Source organism: Symphalangus syndactylus, chromosome 1 (assembly GCF_028878055.3).
Source record: "Symphalangus syndactylus isolate Jambi chromosome 1, NHGRI_mSymSyn1-v2.1_pri, whole genome shotgun sequence".
In the NCBI taxonomy this organism is placed as follows: domain Eukaryota; kingdom Metazoa; phylum Chordata; class Mammalia; order Primates; family Hylobatidae; genus Symphalangus; species Symphalangus syndactylus.
Window position 1 is genome coordinate 114,379,712 of NC_072423.2, and position 27,732 is coordinate 114,407,443.

Consider the following 27,732-nt stretch of genomic DNA (forward strand, 5'->3'; position numbering starts at 1 on the left):
CCCCTCCTCTTCCTTCTCCTCCTTGGCCTACTCAACATGAAGATGATGAGGATGAAGACCTTTATGATGACCCACTTCCACTGTATGAATAGTAAATATATTTTATCTTCCTTATAATTTTCTTAATAATCTTTTCTGTAGTTTATTTCAAGAATACAACATATAATACACATGACTTACAAAATATATGTTAATTGTCTGTTATCGGTAAGGCTTCTTGTCAACAGTAGGCTATTAGTAGTTAAGTTTTGGGGAAATCCAAAGTTATACATGGACTTTCAACTAAGCGAAGGGTCAGTTCCCGTAACCCCTGTCTTGCTCAGGAGTCAGCTGTGAGGTAGAAGGATAATTGTGGAGCACAGAAGTTGTGATCAGAGAAGCCGAATATTCATTGTTATTGAAGCAGCAAGGGCCAGGCAGTGTACATGTGAGAAGGCTGTGGGGGCACTCCTTGGGGGTGGATTAGAGCATGTTGTCTGCTCCTGGCTTAGTGTCTCTCTCTGGGACTCACCCTTGACGGGAACTGCTGATGCCAAGGAGGTGCTTCCTCCCAGGAAAGACTCTAATGCTGTGGGGGTACAAAGGTTCAGCTCAGGTGATCCACAGGGGTATATTTTGGTACTCCCTGCCCAATTTGAGCCTGAGAAGGGCATGGGGATCAGGGATTTAGACCCCCTAGGGATGAAGGTTTGGTTACCCCCACCAGGTAAGCTGCATACAACAGAGGTGCTAGCTCAGGGTGAGGGGAGGCAGAATGGGTACAGGAGGGAGATGAACCTCAGTTCTCTGTTGTGCTCTGAGATCAGCTGCAGGAGAGGGGAGTGTAGTCTGCCCCACCAATCCTCCTCTGTTAAAGTTCACCCAGGAAAACTGACCATTCAGAATCCTGGAGGAAATGGAACCAGCAGCATGAGCGGTGGACTGTGATGAGACCCACCTTCCCCCAGAGACTAGGGGTGTTAACTGTCCTCATCTCAAAGGAGTCCACTTACCCAAGGCCATGCGCCCTCCTGGGGGCAGCTTGTGCTCCATGACCAATTGATGCGGGGGGTATGAAGGCCTGGCATCTTGCTTCAACTGGGGAAAACTCTGAAGGGCCACCCCAGCTCCAGAACTCCCCATGGCTCCAGAGCTCCCCATCACACCCAACAATGCAGGTGGTGTCTGCTGACTGCAGCATCAGTGTCGCCTCTGCCTGGCTGGCAAGGGCTGCGCCCAGGGCACTCCTCAAGAAACCCCTCTGGGACACGAGTCTCTTTGTGAACCTCATCTCAGACACGTTCCAAAGCAACTGCTTCTACCAGTGTTGTGTTTCCTCCAATTTACTTTTTTTTTTTTTTGAGATGAAGTCTCACTGTCACCCAGGCTGGAGTGCAGGAGTGGGATTTCAGCTCACTGCAACCTCTGCCTTCCAGGTTCAAGTGATACTCCTGCCTCAGCCTCCCAAGTAGCTAGGGTTACAGGTGCACACCACCACACTCAGCTAATTTTTGTATTTTTTTAGTGGAGATGGGGTTTCACCATGTTGGCCAGGCTGGTCTCAAAACTCCTGACCTCAGGTGATCCATCCACCTTGGCCTTTTCCCAAAGTGCTGGGATTACAGGCGTGAGCCACCATGCCTGGCCTGTAATTTTCTTTTATTTACTAATGTCATCATAGTATAACCCTGTCACAATTTTCATTGAAATAGAAACCTGTGTTCTGCATCTAGCCACTCATCTCGAAGGTTTTTTCCCCTTGTAATTTCATAGTTGTCCCAGGATGACTCCTCCTTTGCCCGTGAAAGCACCCATGAACTTTACTTGGATTATTTGTAACCTCACAAGTCCATACTAAGTTTTGCCTTTATTTACAAAAATCTTAACTCCCCAATTATGAAATTAATTACATGCTATTGTAGTTAAAAATATTTTTTTAATTACCCATAATTATCCTATTCAGAACTGACCACTTTAATATTTTTGTTTCTTACCTTTTAAGAATTCTAGTTGAGACCATACTGTCTTCTCCCTTTAACACCTGACATAGTATCTTAAGCATTTCTCCAGAGCATTAAAAATCCTTTCTAAAGATGATTTTTTAAAGGTGATGTAATATTCCATGGTGGAGGCTGACCTCTGATAAGTAAACCATTCTCTGATGTCAGGCCTTTAAAATAGCACCCAGTGGCCGGGCATGGTGGCTCACAGCTGTAATCTCAGCACTTTGGGAGGCTGAGGCAGGCAGATCACTTGAGGTCAGGAGTTCGAGACCAGCCTGGCCAATATGGTGAAACTCCATCTCTACTAAAAATACAAATATTAGCCAGGTGTGGTGGCAGGTGTCTGTAATCCCAACTACTTGGGAGGCTGAGGCAGGAGAATCGCTTGAACCCAGGAGGCGGAGGTTGCAGTGAGCCAAGATCATGCCACTGCACTCCAGCCTGGGCAACAGAGTGAGACCCCGTCTCAAAAAAACAAAAACAAAAAACCAGCACCAGTGTTTTGAACCAACCAGGAGGAGTCCACCCACAGGGAATGGCTTCCACCCCCAGAACGTGGACCCAGGCATGCCTATTGGTACTACAAGGGAGCAGTACTTTGAGGACTTTGTAGGCCATTTGAAGGTAGAATCTAGAGTCTTGTGTATCCCCCCAGAGAACCATTTCCCAACATGTACCTCTGCTTCATAATTTTAGATGGCTTGCAGGTGACCATTACTATTTTTTAATTTCAAGACTTGTGTAAATTATCTGGGACTTCAGAAATGCTATTCCTTTGGCCAAGTAGAAAGCATTTAAAAAAATGAGTTGATAGCCACTAAGCACATGAAAAAATCCTCATCTCTAATAATTAGGGAGATGCAAATCCAAACCATAAGGAGATTCCACTTCACATTCATCGGGATAACTAATAGTAAAACAAAACAAAACAAAACAAAACAAAACAAAACAAAACAAAACAAAACAGAAAGCAGGTGCTGGGCAAGGATGTAGAGAAATTGGAACCCTTCTGCATTGCTGGTGGGAATGCAAAATGTCACAAAATTGAGACTTGGTATTACCATATTATCCAGCAATTCCACTTCTGAGTATGTACACAAAAGAATTGAAAGCAGGGACTCAAAACAGGTATTTGTACACCAGTGTTCACAGTAGCGTGATTCACAGTAGCCAAAGGTGGAAACAACTCAAATGTCCATCAATGGATGAATGCGGTACACACATATAATGAAATATATTCAGCATTAAAAAAAAGTTTGACGGACCCGGCGCGGTGGCTCACACCTGTAATCCTAGCACTTTGGGAGGCCGAGGTGGGCGGATCAGGAGATTGAGATCATCCTGGCCAACAGGGTGAAACCCGGTCGCTACTTAAAAAAAAAAAAAAAAAAATACAAAAAGTTAGCCGGGCGTGGTGGCAGGCGCCTGTAGTCCCAGCTACTCGGGAGACTGAGGCAGGAGAATGGCGTGAACCGGGGATGCGGAGCTTGCGGTGAGCCGAGATCGCGCCACTGCACTCCAGCCTGGGCAACAGAGCGAGACTGTCTCAAAAAAAAAAAAAGAAAAAAAAGTTTGACACATGCTACAACATGGATGAACCTTGAAGACACGATGCTGAGTGAAATAAGGCAGACACAAAAAGACAAATAGCATATAACTCCCCCTACTGGAGGTATCCAGAACAGTCAAATTCAGAGACAAAGGAAGTGTGGTTACCGGGGGCCTGGGGAAGGGCAAAGGGGTAGTTAATGTTTAATAGGTAGAGTTTCAGCTTGGGATGATGAAGTTTTGGAAATAGATGGTGGTAACAGTTGCACAACAATGCAAATGTACTTAAATGCTACTGAACTTACAAATGATTAAAATGGTAAAATGTTATGTATATTTTACAATAAAAATAAGTTGATATAAAGAAAAGCATAAGCACAGATGATGTGGCTTAAATCAAGAACCCATCTCTATAAAAAATAAGCAAAATTAGCTGGGCGTGGTGGTGTGCTCTTGTGGTCCCAGCTACTCGGGAGACTGTGGCAGGAGCGCTTGAGCTCAGGCAGTCAAGGCTGCAGTGAGCTGCTGTGAATGCACCACCGCAGTCCAGCCTGGGGGACAGCATGAAACCCTGTCTCAGAAAAAAATAAATTCTATTTCTGGCCCCAAAAATGTTTTTAAACCCTCTGTGGTAAATATGCAGGTAAAAAGAGAAGAAAATATGACATTTAGTGAGAACCTGTTTTGTATAAATGTTTTAACTACTTAACTATTTTATGTCACTTAGTTCTAATACTGTAATGTAGGCACTAATCTAGATTCAGATTAGGAAGCTAGGTCCCACTGTGAGTAAGTGGCCAGACCACCTTCCAAACCCAGCCTGTCCACCTCCTGATTTTGTGCTTTCTGGTACACCTCACTGCTTCTTGCTTATCCCATTTTACTTTCTTTCCATTGGGCACTGTAAAAAATGTCACCTATTTGGCAGTTTACATCTGCAGGGAATTAATTTGGAAAAACACAAATTATGGACCAAGTGGTACCTAAATAATGGAAGCAAATCTTGTCCTTCACAGAACACACACATCAAAGCCAGAAACAGAACTGAGCACTCACCTGGGACTCGGCTCTTCTGGTTTCCCCAGTTTTGAGCCAGATGTAGTTGCCATATTCCATATGAAATCAGTAAAAATCAATAAGGTGAAAGGGTTCTGTGACCAGTCATGGTAGGGTATGGGGAGGGAGTTGCCAGGGACTTTTAGGACCCTGGAAAACAGATATAACACATCCTCACCATGGTACTTTGGAAAATGCAAAAGGACATCGGGAGCAAAAACCTACCACCATAAAGCACCTCACCACCTAGAAATAACCAGTTCACATTTAGGTCAATATAGTTTCCACTTTTACTGTGCATACACATATATACAATGTATTTTAAAAATGGGCTTCACAATATGTAGTTTGATCACTTGGTTTACAACTAAATATATTGTGAACATTTTCTCTTCTACAACAGTTAAAATAATTGCATAGCTTGGAGGAAACACAATTTATTAAGAAATCTTGTTGGGGATATTGAGGTATAATTTTTTTTTCTAAGGAGACTTCATTCTTTTACAATGCCTTTGGGAAAAGAAAGGGGAGTCCTTGTCTTATATAGCTTTCTATAGATGATGGAAACTTGCCCTTCCATTTAGCCTTTTTACTTGCTTCTCTACCACCAGCTAATCACCAATCAAGTAACCCATTTTATGTTTTCCAACCTCTCTCCTCTATTTGCTTCCTCTTTCCTACCCAGTCTCCCTGCACACTTGCAGATGGACTTCCATTCCTTCAGCACTCTTGTTCCTCCCCTTAAAGAGGCTTTCTTTCCTTTTAAAGAGACTATTTTAATTGATTTTGATCAACTCTACTCAAAACTGTATTCTAAGGTCCACATTAGAATTAGTCTTGAATAATCTGAAGATATAATTCAATCATTTAAAAGAACATATTAAGAAGACCTTGGTAGAATTACATGTATCAAGAAACACCACGCCTTGTGCAGTTGCTCACGTGTGTAATCCCAGCGCTTTGAGAGGCCGAGGCGGGTGGATCATGAGGTCAGGAGTTCGAGACCAGCCTGGCTAATATGGTGAAACCCCGTCTCTACTAAAAATACAAAAGAATTAGCTGGGCGTGGTGACACATGCCTGTAATCCCAGCTACTTGGGAGGCTGAGGCAGGAGAGTTGCTTGAACCTGGGATGCAGAGGTTGCAGTGAACCGAGATCGCGTCATTGCACTCCAGCCTGGGTGACAGAGCAAGACTCCGTCTCAAAAAAAAAAAAAAAAAAAAAAAGAAACATTGGACTTGGGCACAATGGAGATATGGCTGACTTTCTTTTGAAAAAAGAAGTAGTTTTTTGGGAGAGGGCAGGTCAAAGAGATAAGAAGTAGTTAGTTCTGTAAGGAAATGTTAGAAGCTATTTTGGAAATGTATTCATTATTTTAAGGCAACTAACAAATGATCATATTTCAGTTAGGACATTGTAGCAGCAGCCTTTACTGGTCATGAAATTTGCATGATATCTAAAATTGTATTTCTGGAAATAGATCAATGTCAATTAATAGTAGCTTTGTATAGAAAGGCAGATGCCAGCTAGCATAAAAGTGGTAGTACGTGCAGACGGTGGTAGTTCTGGAGTCCTGGAAGCCACGAGGTGCTCATCCATCACAAGGCCATCTGGAAGGTAGGGATGCTTGGTCATTAAAGGAAACCTCTCTGGCAGTTCATCCTGCTGCCCACAAACGTGGCATATCCACATGCCTACTGTGAACCTGCTCTTCTCAGGACACTCACACCTGGAACCTAGCCCAGTGGTGATGCCTTCACTTGCAGGGATGAGCAGAACCTGGTTAGGTTCTGATTGGGCCCCATGTTCCGGGAAGAGAACATGGTCCCTACACATCCAATCACCCAACCCACACTTATCAAACGCCTATTCTGAGCCTGACACCCAGGATGCATAGCAAAGACACAATCCCCGTCTGGATTGGGGAATTCCTTCCTGTTCTCAGTGAAATGTTTGCTTTCATTTACTTCCTGGACTTGAATATTTTCCATTTCTAACATCTCCAAGCCCAGAACTAGAATAGGTCTCTGAACTTGGGGGCCCCCTGGCTAAGGCTGGGGTGGAGAGAGGACTGTCACCTCTTTTTCTCTCCAGGTGCTGCCTTTCTTTTCATTGTTTTCCTCAAATCAGTAAAAATCAATAAGGTGAAAGGGTTCTGCGACCAGTCATGGTAAGGTATGGGGAGGTGGTTACCAGGGACTTTTAGAACCCTGGAAGTTTCTAAAGGACTAGCAAGGGGCCAAGCCTCTGATAGAATTTGTCATTGGGGTGGGCGCTAAATGAGCTGCCCATCCTGGTTTGGGTCCCCCTACCCAAAGGAAAGGAACACCAGAGAACATCTCTTGGTTAAACAAGAGACCAAGACTTGTTTATTTTCCTCGGTAGAAGTTCAGACCATAAAATGTCAAATAGACTTGAAATACATCTCCATCTGAAAGGCAGCAGGACTAGCCAGGTTCCTGAGGAAATAAATATCAAAGAGACCAAGACAGGAGTCTGCGATGCTTTTATAAGCAGAACTTTGGTGCCAGGCTCTAGCAAGCCAAGAGGTACAAGGAGAGCCTGCTAACTAAGCACCCCCCAAGGCAACTAGGTAACTTCAAAGGGCAAAACAAAGAGGAGAGCCTCCGCTTACCACAGCCGGGTAGAAATGCCTGAGGAAAGCAGCGGAGCTGGCCGTGCCAGCATTTACACAGGGAACACTTCTTGGGCAGCCAGGTGTCATGGGGCACAGACCCACAGTTCCTGAGAATGAACAGGTAAGGCGATAGCCTTGGGTCTGAAATTTCCACTTCCCTTTCCCTCTTCTCTCCACGGCTCCCCGCCCCTCTGAATGGCTTACTCTTTGCGCACATTGTGTTCACAGTTCCGTCCGTAGAAGGAGGGGGGGCAGGCACAAAAGGACCCCAGCATGCAGGTTCCCCCATTCAGGCAGCAGGTTCTGTTTAGCTCCTTACCTGAAAGGTAAGAACAGATGACTGAGGGTGTAGGGATGGAAAAGTGCAAGGGCAATTCCTGTAAGGGAAGGTTAATGCAACACCAATGTGTTGTACCACAGAATAAGACTCTGTGCCTTTGAGCAGAGAAGTCATTTTCATGCATAGGCCAGTGGTGGTTCTGGGGTTCCCCAGCGTGAAGCGGACTTAGGTGAGGAAAACTGCGCTCTAGAGAAGTAAAATACACAATCCCTGTCTCACTTCCAAAACCAAAAGCAGTCCAGCACCTGCCCAGTTCCAGAACCAGGTGCCCTTTTAGGTGACAGAGTGTTGGAAAGATCCTCAGGAGACACATGAAGGGCCAGCGCAGAAGCATCGAAGCCAGTCAGTTCTTACTGTGCTGTATCCCCATGGGCGGCACACGCTGGGAAGACCGAGGCCGAATTGCAGGCTCCTCCTGGGGCCGAATGCTGTCATCTCTGAAGGCCAGGTCTCCCCGAGATGGACGCGCAAATTCCTGATGGCCCAGCCCTTAACGACAAAATCAATTCAAGGAGTCTGTATTTCAGGTCACATAAAAATTGTGAGTGATCAAAAGAACAAAAGGTCTCTCACCGGCAACTAATCCCAGCTCAAAGGCTTTAGAAATGGCCATGATCCAAACGACACTAGGAAGAGGAAGTCAGACGTGAGTTAGCAAAACAAAGGAAATAAAAACCTTACAAGTTAACACCTGCGTCCTCTCATCACAAGGACAAGACCACAGATCACTAAAGAGAAATTGTAGAGCACCACCTTTCTTTTTTTAATGGTTAATTCATGTAACAAAGAAAAATGTTGAAAAAAAAGTCACCAATATCCAAGTCTTTTTAATATACATTATTATTTCTTAGGCCCGTCCTCACATAAGTACCTAATTTTAAGTAGGTATATGTCTTTTATCTTCTATTTCACATATTTTTTCTCCTGCATACAGTTTTCATATAAAGATTTAAAAATGGCTGCATCCAATGTTACTGATGAATCACATTTTACAAACTATTTATTTATTTATTTTTGAGATGGAGTTTCGCTTTTTCACCCAGGCTGCAGTGCAATGGTGCGATCTCGGCTCACTGCAACCTCCACCTCCCTGGTTCAAGCGATTCTCCTGCCTCAGCCTCCGGAGTAGCTGGGATTACAGGTGCCCTCCACCATGCCCGGCTAATTTTTGTATTTTTAGTAGAGACGGGGTTTCGCCATGTTGGGCAGGCTGGTCTCAAACTCCTGACCTCAGGTGATCCACCCGCCTCAGCCTCCCAAAGTGCTAGGGTTACAGGCATGAGCCACCGTGCCCGGCCAAACTATTTTAACCAAACATTTAAAAGGTTTTTAGGTAAAAAATGTGGTTTTTTTTTTTTTGCTATTATTTTAATGGTTTTGCAAGTATTGAATCTGCTTATACCTTTAATCTTTTCAGAAGATTTTAAATTTGGTTGTAGTATTGACCTTTGTTTATACAAGAATAAAGAAACACTATTTCATAGGCAGTCATTAACATAAAATGAAAATCAACATTAACACGAAAATGTTAAAAGCCAATGGCAAAGTTAGAAGTAACCGTGTGAAATTTCAGGTCTTTCAGGAAAAACAGCAGTGCCATTGGCAGCTCTCTTAAGTCTTGAGCAAGAGAAAAATCAAATGACAGGTGTAGAACATTATTTCCTAAGCTGGCAATCTCTAGCAATCAAAAAATGTTCACATTCAAGATTAGCTCATACCTGTAAGAGAAGCGGGCCATCTTCCTGCAGTCCATAGCTTTTAACAATTAGGAGGAAAAAAGGCGTTAGCATCGCTTTAATTCAGAGTCATTGCCAAAACAGCCAAAGGAAAACATTCATCTCCTAAAGCGAAAATGGCAATTTAAGAAGAAAATGAGAAATATGCGTTCTCCAGAAGGCCGTAGCAGAAGCAGGAGCAAGGTGTCCAGGGGAAACTGGAGGGCTTTCGGCCTTGGACGTTTTGACCTTGAGCTGGGGACTCAGCCTTTCCGGGGATTCTCCTTCTTCAACGACAAGCCCCAGTCGGGGCGGGGAGACTTTTCAGGTGGGCGGGACGCCCCCCAGCATGACAATGGCCCACAAGTGGGGAGAGGAGTCGTGTAAAACTGTGACTAACTAACCCTAATATCTCTATCCTTACTAGTTGCAGGCTAAAATGATCAGATGTACTCTTTTGGGGAAAAAAAAGAAAAAAGAAAAATCAGTTTCTCTAATCAAGTTGGTGATTCCAGGTTGGAGGGGTGGTGGAAAGTAATTGCTTTAATTAGGAAGACCTGAAAATGTATGGGTCTCAAGGCATTCGATATTTTATTTTATTTCAGGAAGTTTTACTTCCTGAAATTTGCTTCCACCTTTGTTTTTCCAAAAGGGAGTTTTGAGCCCCGTACTCCCCCTGGGGGATACCCGGGTGGCCAAGAAAGGGGTGCTCTCCACCCGAGGAGCTAGGTATGTGTGTGTGGGAAGACTAGGAAGCTTGAAACTGAAATAGAAGTTCAGGGTCAGGAAGGGTTCCTAGGGGGCTTCAGACTTAAGTGCAAATTCCAGGCGGACCTGAATTCCTGAAAGGAAGCGGGAGCCGGCGCCAGGTGCCCGGGAGAGGGGAGGGGCGGCCAGGGGCGCAGTCCCTGGGGCTCTGGCGGTGGCAGTGCCGGCCTGTTCCAGGAAAAAGTTCTAGAACCACGGCAGTCCAGCATGGGAGGCCATTTCAGCCCCCAATCACGGGAATTTATCTCAGCCTCCCAGCGCCCACAGGGCGGCCTCTTCCAGCCCCTCGCCGTCCTGGCCCCAAGACACCGAGAATTACCCCCGGACTCTGATGTGCCGCTTGCAGGGGTAAACATGTTTATTGAGTGGTTCCACTGTGCACCAGATGCCCCAGATGGAGAGGCGCGTCTATGAGCCGGAGTCGCCTCACCCAACATTTCAGTCCTCCGGGTTATTTCATGTGTTACTAAATACGCCCAAAGTCGTTAATAGTTTCTAAATCGCATTTAATTCCAATTTCTAAAGGAAAGCCTGACGGTTACTTAATATTGGCAGGCACACAAATGCGAAACTTTTATTAGATAGTTGTTTCCATCTCTGTTATTGGATTTAGGCCTCGGCAGAAAGAATTGGTAGCATCCGAGGCCATTTCAGCGTCAGTGCCCACCTGTGTGGATGCCATGGATCCACAGGTGCTGGGAAGAGGTGTTATTTACTTCTACACATGATCTTAGGAGAAGCAAACGTAAAATAATTTGTATTGGGGGAGTGAGGCCCCATCCAGTCAATGGTGGGATGCAGCAACATTTCCAACTCCACAGCAGTTGACTATTTCATTCCTGCTGCGCTTCGCCTCTTCCTTGTGTGGCCTTTTCAGGTGAAACGCTTCAGGTAGCATGCTGAGATTCACAGGGGACAGGGGAACATGGCCTGAAGCTCTAGGAGGCCGGAGGTGGGGGAGGGCTCTGCAAAGGAGAAGGCTAGCCCTGGAGCTGCAAGGAGGTTTAAAGATGTTACTCAGTGCGGTACATTTGTAAGGTAGCTTGTGCACCACAGTCCTCATCAGTCCAAGGTGCTAAGTAGATAAGTAGCGCCCACAATATTAGTCTCACTTTATGGACAAGACAACTAGTTCTATTTGGGGATTTGCAGGTCTTGTCTTCAGAGACTGGGCAGGCCTGTGGCAGAACCGGCAACAGAACACACCCCTGCATTGCTATTTCCTTATCTAAAGCTCTTGTGGAATTTTTAGAGCTTAAATAGGACCCCTGGAAATCACTGCATTTTCAGAGGAAGTAACTGAGGTCTCCAGTCTGGCGATGTTGGCATTGACGGGACCAGAACCCCAGGACGCCAGCTTTTCAGCCACACAAAATCCCTTCTGTAAGGGCCAGAACCCCCTGAAGAGATCCCCATTCCCCATAGGTACTGACTGCAGAGGAAGCCAAGTGGATCCAGGGTAGTCAGAGCCTGGGCCAGGTTTTGGGATGGGGGGTGGGGAGAAGGGGAAGGGAAGGGCTGTGGTGTTTAAGAGAGGTTAGATATTTGCCATTGGGCTAGAGATGTAAGGGCTATTTAACAGGTATTTAACGTCTACTACTGGGCTGCCTGTGGACTGGAGCTTGGCTCTGGAGAAACAGTTGTGAGAAGTGACCCCACTGTGAGGCTGGAGAGAAAGAACAGTAACTGTTGATTCTAATTGTACTAACTGCAAAAAGTTGTTGCTGCCTTCAGGTGGGGGAATTGAATGACTACCCTAGGATGGCCACTGGTCACCTCTGCTTGGTCACTGTTGAAACTGGGCTGCTGGCCAGCCTCCAGGCCAATGAGTGCTTTGTGTCAAAAGGTCAGGCCTAGGATTGGGAAGTGCTGTGCAATGGGGGTTCCCCAATCACAGGCAGCCCATCTCATCTCTCACGAAAGGCACTGAGAGCAGAAAGTGAAAAACAATGCTCTTGGTGTTGGCCATTTCTTGGTACTGCCCTTGAGACATTCTGTATTAAAAACTGGGGCAGAATTGTGTTTAAAAATCACACAAATAAGCATTTGACTTAAAACCATTCAAACAAGAATGGTGGAATGAAATACATCATAATCAAAGGACAGAATTGCTGTGTCTGCCTAAAATTCAAGGAAGAAAATAAACTTGGAGAATGGGATCAATTTTAGCTATCAAAAGCCAATTCGACCTTGTTTAAATGGTTGAGAACACGTAGAACTAAATTCCAACCAAAGAGTTAACAAAAGAATGCCATGTCTGCAGTACAATGACAGTATTTCAAGGTAAAAGCCTCCTTTTATCATAGGGCACTTAGGTCTTACCTCTGTCATTGTTCCCTTGAACATCCAGGCAGGCCAGAGGATGAGAGAGAGCAGAGGGGGCGGGGGAATTCTGTATAAGTATGTACCCTCCCGCTGAGGAATGTCGGGGCCTCTAATTTCATCAAGCTTAGTTTCTGTTAACACCTGAGCTACACTCCTGCGGAAGCATTATCCACCCAGTGTGTCCTGGCCACACTTCATTAACAAGTTAATGGCTTTCTGTTTTCACTGGCAAACTTACAAATTGCAACTGGAAACTTATTCGGTATTTGCCACAGGTCTCTGTGTGGGACATAAAAGGACAGATTCCTGCATTCAAAAATCTGCAATTTCAGTGGGGAAGACGTGCTCAAGCGAGTCGTTTTAGAGCCATATTGTTACATAAACAGTGTAAGAGGAATGGAGAAGGGCTTAAGAGAGGACTTCATTTTTATCCATGCGCCATGGGGGCCATATCATATTTCTTCCTATGTAGACATACTATACATTATTTTATCAATGAATAGACATGACATGTTTCCACATTTTATGGTGAACTTCCTTGTACATATATCTTGGTGAACGCTTGAGAGCATATCCCTCTTGTAAATTTCTAGCACTGGAATTGCTTAGTTAAAGGGTGGATGCTTCCAAATTATTTTCGAAGAAGCCTACACCAATCTCCCCTCCGCCCCTCCTCCCTCCCCCTTGAGTTGGTATTGAGAGCTCATCTCCCAAGTACTTACCAGCTCTGGCTGCAGCAAGCATCTTAAGTTTTGCTAATACAGTATGTGAAAAGTAGTATTTCATTGTTGCTTGGATTTGCACTGTGTCCTGTGGTTATTGGGTGTTTGTATTTCATTTTCTATGACCTGGCTGGTCCTTCTTACAGAGCACTTGGACTGGCTTCTTTGAGACTCAGCCCAAATGTCATTTGCTCTGGGAAGTCCTTGCTGAGACCATCCTCCCTACTCCAGCTTCCAGCTGTTCTGAGAGCCCTGTCCTGGGCAACCACTGTCCCCAGAGTTTATCTTGTCAGCACAGTATATATATATATATATATATATATATATATATATATATATATATATATATATATATTTTTAGATGGAGTTTCACTCTTGTTGCCCAGGCTGGAGTGCAATGGCGTGATCTCGGCTCACCGCAACCTCTGCCTCCTGGGTTCAAGCGATTCTCCTGCCTCAGTCCCCTGAGTAGCTACGATTACAGGCATGCACCACCATGCCCGGCTAATTTTGTATTTTTAGTAGAGACGCGGTTTTACCATGTTGGCCAGGCTGGTTTCAAACTCCCAACCTCAGGCCATCTGCCTGCCTTGGCCTCCCAAAGTGCTGGGATTACAGGCGTGAGCCACCTTGCCGGGTCTCACAGTATTGTAAACTGCTTGTGTGTGTGTGTGTGTGTGTGTGTGTGTGTCTGTGTGTGTTTGTCTTTCACCAACTCTCCCCTTATCCTTTATTCCCTTGGACTAAGAGGTCCAGAAATCTGGTCTTCCAGAAACCTCAGCTTCTCCAGCCTCTAGTGCAGTGGTTACCTGTGCTGGTTTTCTTTTGGCTTAGTATTTCTCCACCAGCCGCATCTGCGACAGACACATATTAAATCTCAGCCCTAGTTTCTAAAATGGGGGTGGGGCGAGGGCAAGGTCCTTGAGAAGTGCCACAGGAAAACAACTTGTTTCCACAAACTTGATCCTGGAAATAAAACAAAGAATACCCTCTTCCCCCAGCAAAGAAGGGAAAAAAGACAAATTTGAAATATGTAACCCAAACCACCACTGATATTCTGGGCTGAATTCTGGGCAACTTATTAAGAGTATTTACCATATATAGCCAGGCACGGTGGCCCACGCCTGTAATCTTAGCACTTTAGGAGGCCGAGGCAGGCGGATCACGAGGTCAGGAGATCGAGACCATCCTGGCTAACACGGTGAAACCCCGTCTCTACTAAAAATACAAAAAATTAGCCGGGCGTGGTGGCGGGTGCCTGTAGACCCAGCTACTCAGGAGGCTGAGGCAGGAGAATGGCGTGAACCCAGGAGGCGGAGCTTGCAGTGAGCCGAGATCGCGCCACTGCACTCCAGCCTGGGCAACAGAGTGAGACTCCGTCTCAAAAAAAAGAAATGAGTATTTAACACATATAAGACAAGATAATTTTGATGTACTTACTGGGAACCATGTTAGACTATGGAAACTCTGATTTAACCTTTTTTTTTTTTGAGATGGACTTTCATTCTTGATGCTCAGGCTGGAGTGCAATGTCGCAATCTTGGCTCACTGCAACCTCTGCTTCCCAGGTTCAAGCGATTCTCCTGCCTCAGCCTCTTAGATAGCTGGGATTACAGGTGTGCGCCACCATGCCCGGCTAATTTTGTATTTTTAGTAGAGAAGGGGTTTCACCAGTTGGCCAGGCTGGTCTCGAACTCCTGACCTCAGGCAGTCTGCCTGCCTTGGCCTCCCAAAGTGCTGGGATTACAGGCATGAGCCACTGCACCCAGCCCTGATTTAGACTTTTAGACATAGCTATAATTTAGAATTCTTTCACACCAAAATCTTAATTTTTTTCAATTAAATTCAACAAATATTTACTGATCAGCTATCTGTACTTAGCACGATGGGGTAAACAGAGATTTCCAAGGTAGGGCTCCTGCTTGCATCTCCCCTCCCCTGAGATAAGACAAGCCCAGTAATCTAAATGAAGTGCCATTTTAGTGTGATCAGTAAGCTGCTGATGGTGAGGAGGCAGTCACTTCCTAATTTCCTACCAACCAAGTCAAGGCCATTTAGCCCCAGCAGACAGATAGATGGGCAGACAGACTCCCAGGAGTTAGACTTGGGAGGCAAGGTGGGGTCTCACTTGGTTTTCATGACCTGCACAATCTCATTTAAAAGTGCTTCTTAAGCCGGTGGTGTGGCTCATGCCTGTAATCCCAGCGATTTGGGAGGCCAAGGCAGGCGGATCACCTGAGGTCAGGAGTTTGAGACCAGCCTGACCAACATTCAGAAACCCTATCTCTGCTGAAAATACAAAATTAGCCAGGCGTGGTGGCAGGCGCCTGTAATCCGAGCTACTCAGGAGGCTGAGGCAGGAGAATTGCTTGAACCCGGGAGGCAGAGGTTGCAGTGAGCTGAGATCAGGCCATTGCACTCCAGCCTGGGCAACAAGAGTGAAACTCCATCTCAAAAAACAAAAAACAAAAAAACAAACAACAACAACAGAAAAAACAAGTGCTTCTTACGTGGTGGATTTTGTATTTGATCACATACAGCTCTTAATGGCTATTTTTTTTTGAGATGGAGTCTTGCTATGCTGCCCAGGCTGTAGTGCAGTGGTGCCGTCTTGGCTCACTGCAGCCTCTACCTGCTGCTGGGTTCAAGTGATTTTCATGCCTCAGCCTCCTGAGTAGCTGGGACTACAGGCACGTGCCACCACGCCTGGCTAATTTTTTTTCTTTCCCTTTTTTTTTTGAGATGGAGTCTCACTCTTGTCTCCCAGGCTGGAGTGCTATGACACAATCTCAGCTCACTGCAACCTCCACCTCCTGGGTTCAAATGATTCTCCTGCCTCAGCCTCCTGAGTAGCTGGGATTACAGGTGCCTGCCACCATGCCTGGCTAATTTTTTGTATTTTTAGTAGAGACAGGGTTTCACTATGTTGGTCAGGCTGGTCTCGAACTCCGGACCTCAGGTGATCCACCTGACTCGGCCTCCCAAAGTGCTGGGATTACAGGCGTGAGCCAACGTGCCCCGCCAAAAAGCATTATTTTCAAAAGGCCGGGCACGGTGGCTCATGCCTGTAATCCCAGCACTTTGGGAGCCGAGGTGGGCGGGTCACCTGAGGTCGGGAATTCTAGACCAGCCTGGCCCACATGGTGAAAGCCCATCTCTACAAAAATACAAAAATTAGCCGCACGTGGTGGCAGGCGCCTGTAATCCCAGTTACTGGGGAGGCTGAGGCAGGAGAATTGCTTGAACCTGGGAGATGGAGGAGGTTGCAGTGAGCCAAGATTGCGCCACTGCACTCCAGCCTGGGCGACAGAGTGAGACTCCTCTCAAAAAAAAAAAAAAAGAAAAGAAAAGAAAAGAAAAGAAAATAATGCTTTTCAAGGAAATGAATTTTAGAAGTGTGACACATATATCACAGAAAAGGTATTTTTCAGTTTAGGCTAAGGGATATGAGGAGCCATTGCCATTAAGGATCAGGAAGTGGTCACATGGACTCCTGGGAGCAGCCAGGGACTTGATTACTGATTATTGTCATATTTTCACGATATCGGCTATCAGCAAAACATATTTGGCCAATTAGTAAAGTATCTAAAGAGAACCTAAATTCACACACATTTTAGGATATTAAAAAGATAAAATATAATGGTGAAATTGAGACCTTCGATGTCTGCTGCTTCTAACATCGAAAACACTTTTACATTCCCTTGGTCATACGGCTTTCAAAGCCTGCGTCTGGCTGGGTTCCCAGCTTAGCGTGCTGAGCACTCGGAACCCGCTCCTTTCCATTCCACACCCTCCGGGATCTCCTGGCCCTGGGTAGGAGGCTGCAGATAGTCCCTGGGGCCGGGGCTCGCCGCTGGCCGGCTGCAGCGCGCAGGGTGCCAAGCCCTCCCCTACGAAGTCTGTTTTGTCTCAGGCTGGGCTGAGTCACATAGAATAGATAGATAGTTGATTTAGCACATGTCCTCCAGATCATATTATCCGCCTACAAATATAGCCTGTTAGCGCACAGGCACGGGAGGCTTCTTCCCGCTCGGCCGTGCTGCTCAGCGGGTGTAAACAGCCTCTGCGGTGTAAACAGCCTCTGCGGTGTAAACAGCCGCGGCGGGCAGGCCAGGACTGTCAGTGCCCGCCCCTCGCGGCAGGTAAGCGCTGGGCGTCCGAGGTGGCCGGCGGGGCGGGAGCGGGGGCCTTGCGCTCCTCGTGGGAGGACGCGGGCCGACGGCCGGTGCCCCGGGCGTTCAGTTGTTTACTCCTTCCTCCGTGCCTTGGTGACCTGCAGTCGGCCGGAACGACAGGGGTAAACGTCCCTAACCGGACAGCGGCTGGGGCTTAGGCATCGACCGGTATCTGAGGTCCAGGATTACGGTGGGATGGCGAGAAAGGAGAGAGCGTGGGGAGGCAGGGGTCCCCGCGAGTGAATCTCGCTCCGGCTTAGCAGTTCCCCTGCGCGTACTGCTCCGGCGCCCAAGGCTGAGCCCAAAGCTTTCTGGTCCAAAGCGCCGTCCAGGGGAGATAAATCAACTTTGTTTGTGTCCTGAATGGTATGATTGACACATGGCCCTGGCGGGGAAGTCTTTTCTTCCAGCATCTCACGCCCCCTGGCTTGGGGTGGGGACAGGCGTGAGACAAGGGCGGAAAGTGACTGGAGACCCAGAGGAGAAGGAATTGTCTGGCTTGTTAGCGGCTCTGCGCTGTTGCTAGCTCTTCTGCTGGACCAAACCCTCTCCCAGAACTCAGGGACTGGGGGTTCACCCATTATTCACCCAAAGAACCTCTGCTAATCACGCCAGGTGGAGAAAAACCCTCGGATGCTCTCATACCTCTTGTTTTTGTCTTACGTTTAATTGGTGACAGGGATTCTTAGTTTCCTTTCTTTTTTCTTTAAATGATTGAACTTTTTTTTGACCTTACTAGGTGCCAGGTACTGTCTTAAGCTCTTGACACAATGATCCTACGTGGTGTTCTCGCCAACCTGTGAGCTCAGTGCTGTTTGTTCCACCACGTCCACATGAGAACACCAGGCTCAGAGAGGTTAGGCCGTGTTCTCAGGGACATGTGGCCAGAGAGTGGGTAGGCAAGGCTCCAGCCCAGGCAACTTGGCCCTGGAACTGCCCTCTTAATCCCGTCTGGACCCTCTGCCTCCCCGGCTGGATTTGCTAGCTTAACAAATTACAATAAAATTAATCAGATGTCCCCAGGGAAACTCTGATCATGTGGCATAAATGTCATTTAATTCAGGATTTGGCTGACTATACTGACCTTACTTGACTATTTAGCTCCTATTTACCCCCGTTTCTATCAGAAAACTCACTGCGTTCATTCCAACCCTAGTGTCCAGGCAGTGGCCTTATGTGAGGATAGAATGGAATTTGTGAGTCACCAAAGCTCCTTGGTTGTCTTATTATTGCCCATTGTATCTTGGTGCCCCCAGAAATTCCCATGGGTTAGTTGTTCTCTTGGATACAGCAAGGCTAATGATAGAGGCTTTCCTTACATTGATGACATACCTGGAAGGGTGCTGTGGAGGGCTTGGAGCTGGGTAGCCTGGGGTGGAGGGGTCCTGGGAGTTCTGAGGGGCAGGTGTGGAGGAGAGAACCTCTCTCTGCCTGGCTGGTTCAGGTGACCTCTGGCATCAGCTCCGTCCTCCTCTCCTGCTCCATCCCTTGCTCCTGTCCCCCTCCCAGCCTCAGTGGGAGTGCCAAGAATGGCTTGGCACCTACATGATGAGGTGAGTCTCCTCCCAGACTCCCCCAGATCCTTCTTAGGATGCTCTGAGAGGTTAACTGTGAACCCACTTCACACCTCCTACCCAGCAACCCAGTGTCATTTGACAAGAAGGGAGAGGACTAGGTGACCGGAAAGCCCCCCCTCCCCCTGGCATATGACTTCTGAGTGGAGCCTAGTGCCCTGGTGCCAGGGGACATATTTTTCCAGTCATGCCCTCTGGCTCTGTAAAGTGGATGGCTCTGTAAAGTGGATGGCTCTGTAAAGTGGTTCTGATATAACTGGGTTGGGGAGGGGCATGTGGAACGTTATTCAGCCAAACCTGCACTGTTAGCCCTTTCCCCTTCCTCAAGGTCCCTGCAGGACTCTCCCAACCCCTCCCCCTCCCCTTTCTCTTTTGGCTCCTACAGGGGTTGGTTCAGCCTCTGTTGTCTAATGAACGTACTGTGCTCAAATATATCCTTCGATGCTCTCCCCTGTAGATTGGGAACTTGGAGGCATGGACAAAACTTCTGTCTTTCTGCATTTAATGAGTGTCCATAATGTCACTTAGGGTTCCTAGGCATTGAAAAACAGAAATACACACTAAGTACACTGGCTCAGTACACATGGTTTCTATGTTGAGGTTCAGAAGCAGGAGACTGGCATCTGTAGCCCCTGGACTACTCAAAACCTCCTCATTTGATGGCCATAGCACACCTCTCTCTGCAGGGGCTTGGACAAGGTGATGGAGAGGCCCCTCCAGTTCCCATAGTATGCTACAGTATGACCTGCTCAGCTGAACTCGTGGGGGCCATGCTGTGAACCCAAGTCTGGGGACTCCCAAGTGGCTGCTCCTGTCAGTAAACTGTGGCTCGTCTATGGCTTGGTCCATGGATAAATAAAATATAATGAATCAAATACTTTAACTTGCACTAAGTATTGTGATGCAAATAAACAGTAGACTGAGAAATAAAATAACAGGCGAGTTTACTTTAGATGAGGAGGCCAGGAAGGCCAGACAGGAGAAAACATTTAAGGTGGGTTCCAGGGGTGTGGGGAGGAAGCCACGTGACTTGGGGAGGACTGCTCTAGGCTGAGGGAGCAGTATGTGCTGAGCTCTGAGCGGGAAGAGGCGTGGGGTGGATGAGCACTGAGAAGGGGAGCAGGAGGGGTGAGGTGGGATGGGCTGGCCGAGGGCAGACCATGCCAGGGGCTCACTGCCTCTGTGGAAAGCTGGGATCTCATTCTTATTTCAAAGGCAGGCCTCGGGGGGATTTGTGCCAGGTGGTGGCATGATCTAGGTCTCATTGGAAAGTGACTGTCACTATTGAGTAGAAGATGGTTTGGATGGGGTTGAGTGGGAAGCCAGGAGACCAGTTAGGAGGCCTTTCCCCAACTGAGGCAAGGCGTGACACTAGTTGGTGGTGAGAAATGCATGCCCTCTAAGACATAGGTGATAACTGGATGTGTGGATGAATGTGTGTGTGCATGCACGTGTGTGTGTGCATGCTGTCTGCATAGTGGGTGGGCAGAGTGAGGAAACGAAGCAAAAGAAGTGACTTCTGGCCAAGTGCAGTGGCTCATACCTGTAGTACCAGCATTTTGGGATGCCGAGGCGGGCAGATCACCTGAGGTCAGGAGTTCGAGACTAGCCTGGTCAACATGGTGAAACCCTATCTCTACTAAAAATACAAAAATTAGCCGGATATGGTGCCTTTTGCCTGTAATCCCAGCTACTCAGGAGGCTGAGGAAGGAGAATTGCTTGAACCCAGGAAGTGAAGTTTGCAGTGAGCTAAGATTGTGCCACTGCACTCCAGCCTGGGTGACAGAGTGAGACTTCATCTCAAAAAAAAAAAAAAAAAAAAAGAAGTAACTTCTAGATCTTCTAGATTATGATGGAGTTATTCTTGAGGTGTGGAATTAAGGGAGGCCTAGGATGGACAGACTCTAAAGGAGCAAGTTTGGAGAACATCATGTTTCTTTGAGATATGTGTGAGACATCCAAGTGCATATTCAAGGAGGCAGCTGAGCATGCACACCAGATGGCACTAGAAGTTAAGACTGATTTTTAAAGTGTCTTTTATAAAAATCCACTGTCTTGGTTATTTATTGCTGCATAACAAGTTACCCCCAGGCATAACAGTTTAGAATAACAGACATTTATTATCTCACAGTTTCTGAGAGTCAGAAATCCAGAGCAGTTTAGCTGAGTGTTTCTGGCTTAGGGTCTCACGAAGTTGTGATCAAGATGTCCACAGGGGCTGCCGTCATCTGAAGGCTTGACTGGGGCTGGAGGATCTGCTTTTAAGACAGCCCCCTCTCATGGCTGTTGACAGGAGGCCTCAGTTCCTCTCCTAGTGAAGCTTTTCCACAAGGCTGCTTGAGCATCATCATGACATGGCAGCTGACTTCCTAGAGTGAGTGATCTGAGAGAGAGTGAAGACCTAGTCTCAGAAGCCACACACCATTACTTTCACCACATTCTAGTCATTAGAAGTGAGTCGCTAAGTCTAGCCCATGCTCAAGGGAGGAGGAATTAAGTTCTACCTTTTTAAAGGGAAGAATGTGAAAGACTTTGTGGATATAGTTTAAAACCATCACATCCACCAAAGCAAAATATTTTACATTTTATTGTCCACTAAAGCTAGGATCAGTAAACTATAACCTGCAGGCCTGGCACCTGTTTGCATATGGAATGTGGGCACTGCTGGAGCATCTGGGGACCAAGCTGGAGTATTTTCTTCTGTTTCTATTCCCCCACTGCTCTCAGCTCCTGTCCGCCTGGCCAGCTGTATTTTGCTGCAGCCCAGGGCCCACCCTGGTTGCCATCTACACATTGGAGACTCTATTGTTAGCAACCAAGCAGTGGAATCTCAATTCAGGAGCTGGTGACTGAGTAGGTCACCTTGCCTCCAGCCAGCTGTCCAACTTGTGACGACTGGAGGAGAGAAGGACACACAGGCACCTGTCTGGGTGATACTGGGGCAGAGAAAGAAACGGACTGCAGCAGGCTCACTCCCCGGCCCCTTCCCCTGCCATCCTCTCTCCTCTCTGTTTTTTTGAGACCCAGGCTGGAGTGCATTGGTGCAATCTCAGCTCACTGCAACATCTGCCTCCCAGGCTCAAGTGATCCTCTCACATCAGCCTCCTTAGTAGCTGGGACCACAGATGCATGCCACCACCCGGCTATTTTATTTATTTATTTTATTTTTTATTTTTGGTAAAGACAGGGTTTTGCCATGTTGCCCAGGCTGCTCTCAAACTCCTGAGCTTAAGCAATCCATCCACCTCAGCCTCCCAAACTGCTGTGATTACAGGTGTGAGCCACCGCACCCAGCCACCCTGCCCCTTTTTCACCATACCTGCTAGGCCTTTCCCTCTTGGGCTAGTCCCTCTTGTTCTGAGAATGTTTTTGGCAAGCAGCAGCTGGACATGAAACATGCTCACTACTCCGGATGGTTCTCTGGAGGCAAGTAGGGAGAGGCTCGCCAGAGGATTCTCTTTTGTTATGTAAACACCTACATATATCTTCAATTTTGCTTATTGGCCTGTGAAACCTCTATTATTTACCATCAAGTTTTCTCAGCCCTGCACTAAAACAAAAGATTTTCCAGGCGTTATTTTCCTTAATCCAACCTTTGAGAGTGTGCTGGAACACTCCTTTGCAGTGAGAGATGCCACCGTTCTCCTTCTGTCTCATCATTGCAGGTGTTTTCTTCCCTGGAAGATGCTGTGTGACCGTGGACAGTGTAGCCCAAATCGAGGGAGGCTTGTTCTCATAATTCTGCTACAACCACACAAAACCAGACCCACAGCAGGGAACCGGAATCAGATGCTGTCTTGGAACCATGACACTTTGCTGTCAAATTCAATGAGGGCCCAGGCTGAAGCTTTACACTTAGGCTGCTTTGTAGAATCTACTTCGTTGTAAAGTTTCCTATAAGAGGATATTGCTTTGTTTGTATTGAGGGTTTCCTGACTGGATCCCGTAGAGGTTAATTTTTCCCTTTTCTGTGTTGGAGTAGCAAATGATGATGACATTTCTATAGTCCTAGAGAAAGTTAGTACTTAGGACATTGCATTCTATGTCTTTGCCTGAAAGATTGTGCTGACTAGAATTTATTTTACAAAGAAGAGATTAGCTTTGTAAATTTGTGAGGAGATTTCTCCCCTGAGCTGTTGAGGGACTGGCATCTATGTCTGTCCCTGACAACTGTGTCCTATGGGCTCCCCAGTGTGGTTTCACTCCTGGATGGAGAATCTCCTACTTACCCTGGACTGACACATGGACTCTCATTTGAAACTACTTTCTCAGTCTCAGAACCCACCCATGAACTACCTTCTAGGTTAAGGTAAAATTTGTCCAGTTGTCTAGAGAGGTCTGGACTTATCTCTGTCCTACATGGAATGCCAGGGGCTGGGCTGGAGCTGGCACTCAGGACTTTGTATGTCATAGCTTCCCAGCACCTCTGGACATCACATGTAAATTGCTAGCAAATGTGGTCATCACCCACTGTTCTTAGAGTCTCCAGTTTTCATTATACATGTTTGCAAACCAAACTTCATCTTATAGGCAAGATGCTGATTTACATCCCGGTACATTCAAAGCCCCCCCCCCTTTTTTTTTTTTTTTTTTTGAGACGGAGTCTCGCTCTGTCACCCAGGCTGGAGTGCAGTGGCGCAATCTCGGCTCACTGCAAGCTCCGCCTCCCGCGTTCACGCCATTCTCCTGCCTCAGCCTCTCTGAGTAGCTGGGACTACAGGCGCCCGCCACCACGCCCGGCTAATTTTTGTATTTTTAGTAGAGACGGGGTTTCACCGTGGTCTCGATCTCCTGACCTCGTGATCCGCCCGCCTCGGCCTCCCACAGTGCTGGGATTACAAGCGTGAGCCACCGCGCCCGGCCTCAAAGCCCCCTTAATTGTGTAAGAGAACCTCTTTTTCTGCTTTTTAAAAACACACGGAAAATGGTGAACATGGTTAGATGACAGACAGAATATATTCTTTCCCACCAAAATACCGAGAGTAGTAATGACTTATAACTACTTAAAAATATGTCAGGGCCTTTGGTAATTAAATTTCATAATTCCAGGAATTTATTAAAGATGATTAAGCTGTTTTTTGTTGACATGATCAAATATTTAGAACACAAAGGCATTAAGAAGAGACCATTCCTCTAAGATGGGAATTAGAATTACATTTCTCTAAGTTAATGCATAGCAATTCATAAGCAATGTTTTTTAAAATGTAGGGGCAGTTAATGTACAGCTCTGGCTACTTGCCAAGGGCTAACTGGCCTAAGGAAATGAAAGAACGTCAACAACAGAGTCTGTGATGTGTCTGGTTGATCTAGAGAACACGAGCCCTGTGTGTAGGGAGTAATTCTTCCAGCTTCAGTTACTCTGGCTGGCTGGGCTGCCCACACTGCTCAAATGCAGTTAACTTTACTTTGGCTTGTTGGTTTATGTGTAGACTTGGGATCTGTGTAGAGATTTCCTCAAAAAAACTAGGCTGACTGATTCTCTTATTAATGTTTCTTCACCACTGGCTGTGGACTTTGATCTTTATTTTCAGGATGACGCGTAGTGTTCCTTTATAGAGACTTTTAAGTCGAAAGCCAAAGCCTTAATTAAGATCTTTGCAGGTTAGATACTCCTGAGCTGAAGATAACAGAGTAAGAAAAGTGGTAAAAGAAAAATTAAATGCACTTCTTTTACCTATCATTTTTATGGTAGACATTTGAAATTTACCCTTTCAGTGATTTTGAAATATGCAATACTTTATTATTGACTGTAGTCGCCCTGCTATGCAATAGATTTCAAAACATTCCTCCTACCTATCTGAAACTTTGTACCCTTTGACCAGTAACTCCCCATTCCCTTCCTCCCCGGCCCTAACCTCTTTCTACACTCTCCTTCTACGAGTTCAACTTTTTTAGATTTCACATAAAGTGGGACATGCAGGGAACCTTCCTTTTCTGATTAGAGGAGCTATAGCCCAAAAGAGTGGAGCAAACCGTCACGCTTTCTTACTCTCTTAAATCTTCGCTGCTTGGCCGCGACTGTGGGTACAGTTGTAGGAAGTGCACGGCAGAGCAGGGTAACTACACCACCAAGTTTTTGGCCAGAGGACCGAAAAAGGGAGCCCAGCGATCAGGAAAGGACCAGGGAGATCACAGAGAGGGAGGAATTGCGAGAAAACAGCTCCGTAAGTTTGTTCCTGGGATTCCTCCCCGAGCTGCGCATGCGTGGATCTGACCCTAACCAGCACTCCAAAGATGTTAGACCTGAACACTGAGATAGACATTCAGCCACGCCGTAGCCTGGCCACTGGGTGGCGCACACGGAACATAGCTGAATAGCACCACGAAAACTGGAAACTGACCTGACATGGGCATCACAACCCACAGAAGGCAGGTTGGAATTTGTGGTCTGAACTCAACCAAATTGGTTACCCACGGTGTCAGTTATCAACTTACTGCCTCTCAGCTTTGAATGCGCCACTCAATAAATATACCCTGTGTTATACAATGGCATTCCTTTAAATATTGGTCCTTTAAATATTGGTCCTTTAAAGTGAGCGCAGTGCTATGCTTTCTCAGTAGAAGGCACTGGAGGGACAAGGTAGTAGGAAGAGGCTTCCTGCCTCTTTTTGGCGTGGGCTGGGGATCAGCAGTGTGCATGTGAGAATATCCATCGGAACCTGCCCCAAGCATGGGCTCAAAACAGTCCCTTTGCGACTTTGCATCCTTGGCCTTGTAGTCATATTTCTACAGCTCTCTTGAGCCAGAAAACAGAGCCCTTGTGCAGCCCACGTGCTCTGAAGACCTCCTGCCTGTGCTTGTGTTTCGACTTTCTTCGCAAGCCTCCATATTACCTGCACACAGCTGCCTGTGCCCCTGAGGGTCACATGTCAACCTGCCATGCCTTCTGCAAGTGCCTGTGTGGTCCACACACTCTGAAGGCCATCTGGACTTCCATCACATGCCCATGCCACCAGTTGCGGATTGGCTGTCCCTACCTGCACTTGAGGGGTTCTTCTATTAGTTGCCGAGCAACTCCAGACTAGCCTGCCCAAACCAGTGGACTTACCTGCTATCTGATGGGCTGAACCCCTTCCAACTTGGCCCTTCCTTGGATATGCTACCTCAGCCCTGGGGTATGAATGAAAAGATAGAAAAATATCAACAAAGAAACAGAAGATACAAAGAACTAATTGGAAATTTTAGAAATAAAAAGACAATAATTGAAATAAAATACTGGATAGGCTCACAAACATAATGGAGATGGCATAGGGAAGAGCTAGGAAACTTGAAGTAGATCACTGGGTTTCGTGCGCGTCCGTGTGAAGAGACCACCAAACAGGCTTTGTGTGAGCAATAAAGCTTTTAATCACCTGGGTGCAGGTGGGCTGAGTCCGAAAAGAGAGTCAGCAAAGGGAGTTAGGGGTGGGGCCGTTTTATAAGATTTGGGTAGATAGAGGAAAATTACAGTCAAAGGGGGTTTGTTCTCTGGCGGGCAGGACTGGGGGTCGCAAGGTGCCCAGTGGGGGAGCTTTTGAGCCAGGATGAGCCAGGAAAAGGACTTTCACAAGGTAATGTCATCACTTAAGGCAAGGACCGGCCATTTTCACTTCTTTTGTGGTAGAATGTCATCAGTTAAGGCGGGGCAGGGCATTTTCACTTCTTTTGTGATTCTTCGGTTACTTCAGGCCATCTGGGCGTATATATGCAAGTCACAGGGAATGCGATGGCTTGGCTTGGGCTCAGAGGCCTGACACTGGGTATTACCAATCTGAAAAAAAAAAAAATAGAAGAAAAGATTTATCTAAAATGAACAAGCTCTCAATAATCTATGGAACAATACTGAAAAGTCTAATATTTGTGTCATCAGAATTCCAGAAGGAGAGGAGAAAAAGTGTAATGCAGAAAAAATTTTCAAGAAGTAATGGCTGGGGCTGTGCGCAATGGCTCACGCCTGTAATCCCAGCACTTTGGGAGGCTGAGGCGGGTGGATCACAAGGTCAGAAGTTCAAGACCAGCCTGATCAACATGGTGAAACCCTGTCTCTACTAAAAATACAAAAATTAGCCAGGCATGGTGGCATGTGCCTGTAATCCTAGCTACTCGGGAGGCTGAGGCAGGAGAATTGCTTGAACCCGGGAGGCTGAGGTTGCAGTCAGCGGAGATCACGCTACTGCACTCCAGCTTGGGCGACAGAGCGAGACTCTGTCTCAAAAAAAAAAAAAAAAAGAAATAATGACTGAAAAATCCCCAAATTTGTCAAAAGACATAAATCAAGTGATTAAAAAAGCTAAACAAATCCAAATCAGGATAATCCCACCCAAAATCCATGCCCAGATATAATAATTAACCTGAAGAAACCCAAAGATGAAAAAATTTTGCCAGGTGCAGTGGCTCATGCCTGTCATCCCAGCATTTTGGGAGGTTGAGGTGGGAGAATCACTTGTGCCCAGGAGTTTGAGACCAGCCTGGGCAATAGTGAGACCTCATCACTGCAAAAATATTTTTTAAAAAAATTAGTCAGGTATAGTGGTGCATCCCTGTGTTTCCAGCTACCTGAGAGGCTGAGATGGGAGGATTGTTTGAGCCTAGGAAGTTGAGGCTGCAGTGAGTTGTGATGGTGCCACTGCACTCCAGCTTGGGTGACAGAGTGAGATCTTGTCTCTGGAGGGGGGAAAGAAAAAAAAAAGAGAGTAGCAAGAGAAAAATGATGCATCTCCTATAGAAAAGTGTGATTCAAATTATTTCAGATTTCTAATCAGAAACTATGGATGTCAAAAGAAAGTGGCACAACATTCTAAAGGTGCTGATTAATAGAAAAGAAAAGATTGCTTTCAAATTCTATATCCAGCAAAAATAATATTTATGAATGGAGGTAAGAAAAAGACATCTTCAGTTGAAGGAAACC

The 27,732-nt window shown here is 46.4% G+C and overlaps 2 protein-coding genes and 1 long non-coding RNA gene across 3 annotated transcripts in view; 1 reads left to right on the forward strand and 2 right to left on the reverse strand.

The window, feature by feature from the left end:
- Positions 1 to 4,852: 4,852 nt before the first annotated feature.
- On the reverse strand, positions 4,853 to 9,552 carry CRIPTO (cripto, EGF-CFC family member). Its single transcript, XM_055294662.2, has 6 exons — positions 9,284 to 9,552; positions 8,139 to 8,191; positions 7,920 to 8,054; positions 7,430 to 7,544; positions 7,223 to 7,332; positions 4,853 to 6,197 (listed from the first exon to the last, which is right to left on the reverse strand). The coding sequence occupies exons 1-6, from the start codon at positions 9,316 to 9,318 to the stop codon at positions 6,079 to 6,081; spliced, it is 567 nt and encodes a 188-aa protein (XP_055150637.1). The 5' UTR covers positions 9,319 to 9,552; the 3' UTR covers positions 4,853 to 6,078.
- Positions 9,553 to 16,945: 7,393 nt separating this feature from the next.
- LRRC2 (leucine rich repeat containing 2) overlaps positions 16,946 to 27,732 on the forward strand; it is a 50,166-nt gene continuing 39,379 nt past the window's right edge. Inside the window, exon 1 of the mRNA XM_055279836.2 lies at positions 16,946 to 17,237. The gene's annotated coding sequence lies outside the window, so the exon portion shown is untranslated. The remainder of the gene's footprint in view (positions 17,238 to 27,732) is intronic.
- On the reverse strand, positions 23,926 to 26,228 carry LOC134732175 (uncharacterized). Its single transcript, XR_010115051.1, has 3 exons — positions 26,198 to 26,228; positions 25,894 to 25,955; positions 23,926 to 24,462 (listed from the first exon to the last, which is right to left on the reverse strand). It is a non-coding gene; the product is annotated as an uncharacterized lncRNA (long non-coding RNA).

Excerpts from the sequence above, each read along its gene's own strand:
- CRIPTO (XM_055294662.2), bottom strand. The coding sequence starts at position 9,318 with ATGGACTGCAGGAAGATGGCCCGCTTCTCTTACAG. Across the intron at positions 8,192-9,283 it reads ATGGCCCGCTTCTCTTACAG|TGTCGTTTGGATCATGGCCA; the intron begins GTATGAGCTAAT and ends TCCTCTTCCTAG. Across the intron at positions 7,333-7,429 it reads GAACACAATGTGCGCAAAGA|GAACTGTGGGTCTGTGCCCC; the intron begins GTAAGCCATTCA and ends GTTCATTCTCAG.